General features: G+C 43.1%; 1 protein-coding gene across 1 annotated transcript in view; it reads right to left on the bottom strand.

The window, feature by feature from the left end:
* Positions 1 to 5,593, bottom strand: part of fam91a1 (family with sequence similarity 91 member A1) — a 34,030-nt gene extending 28,437 nt beyond the window's left edge. Inside the window, exons 1-4 of the mRNA XM_050034589.1 lie at positions 5,289 to 5,593; positions 3,746 to 3,830; positions 2,957 to 3,108; positions 514 to 571 (exon numbers count right to left, since the gene is read on the bottom strand). Of these exons, the coding sequence (XP_049890546.1) occupies positions 514 to 571; positions 2,957 to 3,108; positions 3,746 to 3,830; positions 5,289 to 5,360 (367 nt within the window). The 5' untranslated portion in view covers positions 5,361 to 5,593. The remainder of the gene's footprint in view (positions 1 to 513; positions 572 to 2,956; positions 3,109 to 3,745; positions 3,831 to 5,288) is intronic.
* Between the last annotated feature and the right edge of the window lie 407 nt (positions 5,594 to 6,000).

Here is a 6,000-nt window from a genome sequence, read left to right on the forward strand (position 1 = left end):
CAGAAAGACTGGAATGAACTTAAAGAGGAATGAGTGTATACATGCACACAAAACTATTTCATTCGGAATGACAAACGGAATAAACCACCCCCTTTAATCGGATTTAATTTTCAATCGGAATGACCGTTTACATGACCACTTTTAATCGGAATGGCCTTTCATTCCGATTAAAAGTGGAATTAAACTGTCCATGTAAACATACTGACTGTCAGATAACCTTTGAAGATCTTCAGTTTCAAAGTAAAAGTGTAAAGTGGCCCTCCAGTGACCTCATGACCCTCTTTCAAATCCCCAAGCCTCCTGAAAACTTTGCATCTTTGCACTGTGACTGTTCTCCGGCCTCATGCACTGACAGCCCTTCAAAAACAAGAGCTAGCAAAGATGTAAAAAAGAAACCAGGGACACAGAGAGCAGGAGTGGGAGGTACACAGAACCCCAGTAAAGTCCTTTCAAGTGTGGAAGAGAAAGTGGAAACAGAACAAAAAAAAAAAAAAACAGGGTGGGGGGACTCACAGTCGGCAGCGGTGAAGTTGGGCAAGGAGTCGTAACTCTTCTCACTGTTCATAATATCCTGGAGGTGCAAAAAGAGAAAGGAGAGAGCAGACAGGGAAAAGAAGAATTTAACTCATTTTCCTCTTCCCCTTTCTACGTCCCTCTGCCTCTGATTAATAACAGGATTAGCAGATCTGGGCGGCCGTGCTAATTTCTACACCCCATTTTCATTAAGTGCTTAAAACGGATTATCAGAATATGACATAGCCTTCGGCAATTCAGTGGCCAAAATTAAAGCTCAGTCAAGTTTAGTTTAGCATGCATAGGAAAGTGGGTGAAGCCTTTTTAAGTGCGAGCTGAAATGGTTCGCCTTTATTCGTGTTTATAAGTCATGAGAAAGGGCACATTAGTCACATCTGTTCTTATGAAATGGGAAGTATGCTGAATGTGGAACAATGTGGCAGTTAGCATCTGCACACACTCTGCAAACACAAAGGGTAGTGAAGTTATGGAAATACGTCTGAGGGCATTATACAAAGAAATTACAATATCTGTAATCAGCTCACAACAAAACAGATGTACACTTTTACAAAGAAATCATAGTTATTATCGGAAGTGTGGATTACTTTTCAACAGCAGCACTCCCAGCAGTGTGAACACACGGGCTCAGTTGTTGTAATCTAATAGATAATGTCAGGAGTCAAGGAGAAGCCGGCTGGTCCAAGTCTCAGAGAGGTCTGAGCTCTGAGCCCGACTGTGCCGGCCTCAAACAACAGATTGAGTTTTATCAGTGACAGTGATCCGTCATGCAGACAAAGGCACAAACTGACTGCAGAGCAAAACCACCAAAGATTTTCTCTGGATGTGTTTGTCCTGGGATCTGTCCTCTGTGTCTCCCTGAGCTGCTACATGAGGCTTCACTAGACACTGACTGACACCTAGTGCCTGACTGATGCCAAGTCTGTCAATATGGGGAATACATTACACCGCATGCCCCTCTAAGAGTGCTAAATATTTTATAGACTAACTGAATATTAGTGATCAGTATCGGTTCCTTCAAGTTTATAACATGTTAATGTATTGAACCTTCCAAGTATTAATACTTGTTGCCAAACCTGGTGTTATCCTCCATGACACACCGTTACTCTCTTCAGAGCATCACTGGTCACCATGCATAAATTTGGATTGAAAATTTAAAATATTAACTTTAATACACTGATTCGGCATCCCACTTGTATATAGTTAGGCTATGTGTGCTCGATAGATAGTTGTTTAAACACTCTGAGCAATAAAAAATACATCTTCTTTAGAGAGACAATGTTGTTTCCACATTACAACTTAAAGCTCATGAACACACCAAAGTCAGACAAAACTACCGTTCGAGGAGCACATGAATGCACCATTGGCCTTGACTGGCACAGGGCTCTACTCCAGTCTGAAATAACTGCTTCTCGCTCACTCACCGGAGCAGGCAGCATCAGCAGTACCTTATGATAACAGCAAATGGGAAAATCGGGAATTCATGAGTGCATGTTTGTTCATTTTCGCCCATCACTGCTGAATATTTCTATCTGATTGTGGTGGTAATGTATGCTATGTTACAACATTTCCCTCTTGTTTTTTTTCCATGCACCTGACTTGTAATTTCAAGTGTGTGACTAATGCTCACCAACAACATACACAGGTTTCTTCTCTATAGACACTGACTATAGAATAAAGGTGTAGCTGCACAAAAGGACACCTTCTTTTGGACTCGTTTAAGTCCAGGCTCAAAACATCATTTTATTCATTAGCATTTGAGTCCCCCTGATGTGGTTTTCCCTGACGCATGCCTGTGTGTGTTGTGTCTCTAAATGTGTGAGCTGTGTACCTGACAGTTATGTTGCATCTCATGTATGATTTTAGCTTTTTTTTTTCCTTTTGTAAAGCAGTTTGGTCAACGTGAGTTGTTTTTAAATGAGCTTTGTAAATAAATTTTAGTTGCGCTGAGTTTGGAGTTCTTAGTAGATCTATTCAGGTGTACCAAATTATATGGAATATTTCCAAGTAACAAAGAGCACATTACACACAGCAGCAGGGGGTTGCAGAAAGCTTAGATCCTTCTTATTATAATGTGGTCTTAGAGTCCCTGTTTTGTATGTAACTGCAATTTCTGCAGTGGTTTCCAGGGATGCCAAAATTGAAGACACTGTTCAATTTAAATTAACAGAGACTGGATGTTTCCAAACCAATTAGAGACTCTTTGCTGCTGCACAATAAGAAATCCTGCTTTTCGTCTGAGTTTACCCAGCTCATTGTTCTGAGAGCGTACATGAAAATGTGAAATTACCAATGTTATTGTCTTTTCAGAAGAAAACAGTGCTAGATGACCGGATCAGCCGGTGCTTTCACATACTGTGTGTACAAAGATAGATGTTCAGGTGCATGAGAAGCTGCTTACCGAGATTATGATAAACAGGCTTACCTCCATGATTCCGATATAATATGAGAACGGAGTGACTCGCAGCCCTTTGACCATGATGTCAGACAGATGGTAGGGGTAGAGCATCAGGTGGTCCCGGCTGTACTTCAGGAGCTCCTCGTAGTACTTGCGCTCATCCTTCCTCACGTGCCGCACTGCTCATAAAACACACACACAGCGGTAAGGTCACAGCTGGGGATCAGCGCTCATACAGTAACACCTCCAGTAAATCTACACCAGATCAATCCAGGTTAAAACAGGAGTATTGATCAAGTGCTGAACAAGCTCCAGAAGGTCACGGGGGAAGGGGAAGACAATTAATTACATTAAGTGTTTATAATTATACAGCTATTTAGAGACTATTACACATTATTTTAAGTGGCACGTTACGAATAATGTCAATGCTACTCAATCTGCATTCTCATACAAGCATACCAAGAGGGGAATGTTACTGTGATTCCAGGTGCGTACCCTGAAATAATGTTTGTTTGCAAGCTGATTGGACCTGGTGCAATTACAATTTACACAAAAATGACAGTTATTTATACACCAAGCTAAAGCTAATGTATTCTGAATAATAAGATATATTGCTTGCAGGGCTGTCGTATTAGGATACATTCATTTTAGCTAAATGTACCTGATAAACTGGAAACTTGTCATACATTTGGGTGACTCATATGCCTTATTCATGATTTGTACACTCTTTGTCTTGTAATCTCACACCTACTCATGGTGTGTCCTACGGCACAAGGTGTGTGTTTAGCGCCGTCCTGAGAGATAAACTCGACTCACCTAGGTTATTGCGGAATCGCAGCTGGTTGCGGATGCTGTACAGCAGCACATGCTTGTCATACTCACGCTGGGAGTTCCCCAAACTCTGCAGAGCAAAAACATGCAACACACAGGAGAGGACCATGGTTAGATTAACCTGCCAGGGGGCTAAATGAGCCACTGGTCCCTCTTTAATCACACTTTCCCCCCACTGTCTGTGCAAGGTGTATAATTTTTCCATGCTGGCCCCAATTTACTCTTCCACACTAATTGCAGTTTCTTTGTCAGTGGCATTATAAGATTCGCTGTTCACGCTTTCAGTTACTGTACATTCATTCAGTAACAGCGGGTCACCGACTCTGTTCACAGCAATCTCTGGCCTCTGGACGTTATCTCCATGCAGTGAGGGATATAGACTTTAAATTTAAGATAAAGTACACACCCAGGATTAAAGTTGCAGCATCTGTATTGGAAAAGTAAAACCTGGAAACTTGGTGCATCCCTAAAATATCTAATATATTAGCAAAAACCAGTTGATACACAGTTGGCCGAGGCTATCATACAAGGTGCCACCTGCTACTTAGTTTTTAACACACTCTCACACCGATGAAACCGCCAATTCAGGGTTCAGTATCTTGCTCAAGGATACTTCAACATGCAGACTGGAGGAGCCAGGGATCGAGGTGCTGATCTTCCGATTTGTGGTTGACCCGCTCTACCTCTGAGCCACAACCACCCAAGGGTGTAGGTTTCTTTAAACACTGGGGTGGACACATATGAAACAAGGTTTGGAGTGCTAACCTATGAACTTTTAAGCATCAAGCAATTAACTCCTGCATTCTGGTGGATTTTTGTGCATATTGTTTTTTGCTTTTTCTGCATCAATGTATGTTGGAAATGTCTTTAATTCTGTCAAAACGAATACTCTAAAGTTCTAGGTCTAAGTATTGGGGGGGATGTGTCCCCTGCTTCCCCCAAATCTATGCCTAAAGGTCTGGGGCCCCTGGAGGTTTGGAGCCTCTGGGCAGTTGTCCACTTTTTCTGCCTTGTAATCCATCTGAGGTGAGGATGCACAAGGATACAAGCAGCTCAAACAGCAGCATAAAGCTAGTGCATGTACATAAACCCGCCTCCACTCCAGCACGACGTGTTGGCGTAATGGCACAACGTTCATGCAGGAGGAGGGATTCATGCAGATAATTAATAGTAAAACATCCTCCCTAATGTTCCAAGTCTAACACTTAACACATTTAGCTCTACGGTGTGGGTGCAGTATTTGCAGCTGCCATCCACGAGCTATAATCATGTGACGCCACCTATCTAACAGCCTGTCTGTCATGTGATGTCAGTGTGGTTAGAGGCAGTAGCTTCAATGTAAAGATGGTCAGTTATGGCTCCGGCTGAATGGTGAAGCCCTGCAGAGAGGAGGTTAGCGCGAGCCGTGCGACACTGACAGCTGCCTGTGTGACAGCGAGCACCGCGGTGACATTGACAGGTTCACCCCTCCACGACACAGCGGTGTCCCCCTCTCACCTTGCCCCGTGGAAACGTTTAAACACGGTACCTGTTTGACATTAGCTGGGAGCTTGGTCCACGGATAATTCTGCCTGATGTGAAATTCCACGTCCGTGTTCATCGCTAGCTAGCTAGCTGGCTAAAAGCAGAATCCCTCGAGACGATAAAAACGGGCTCTCGGGCAAGTCCACGGTGACTCTGCCCCCCCGACACCCAACAACCGAGCGAAGCGACCCCACGGCTCGGAGAGAGGATTTATCCGGTGATTATTTTCCTTTACAATAAACGGTCACTTCCTTGTTGTATTTTCGAACGAGCCGTTCGTCACGCTCGTGGCTACATTCGTCACTTCCTGCCGAGGCGTGACCGTGGATGTGAATGGAGTTGGAGAGCGAGGCGACAAATGAGAGGTGATGGGATTATCAGACCTGATTAATGTCAGATGACTTTCACCTCAAAAGCGTGCCTCAGAGGAAAGATCGTATTCTGTTTTCTTATTATCAACACTTATAATAAAAAGACAAACTGAGTCAACAACATCTCTCTGTACAGTCTGTCCCTCAGCACCAAGCTCATACATCCCTGTACACATGATCTTTAGGGGAGACACAAACTAATAGATACCACCATGATTCTCCCCTGTTGATTACTTGCATCAATATTTATATGTATATACACCAATCAGCCAAAACATTAAAACCACTGACAGGTGAAGTGAATAATTTTGATTATTTTGTTCCAATGCATTGTTCTGCTGGGAA

Source organism: Epinephelus moara, chromosome 22, assembly GCF_006386435.1.
Source record: "Epinephelus moara isolate mb chromosome 22, YSFRI_EMoa_1.0, whole genome shotgun sequence".
NCBI lineage: Eukaryota > Metazoa > Chordata > Actinopteri > Perciformes > Serranidae > Epinephelus > Epinephelus moara.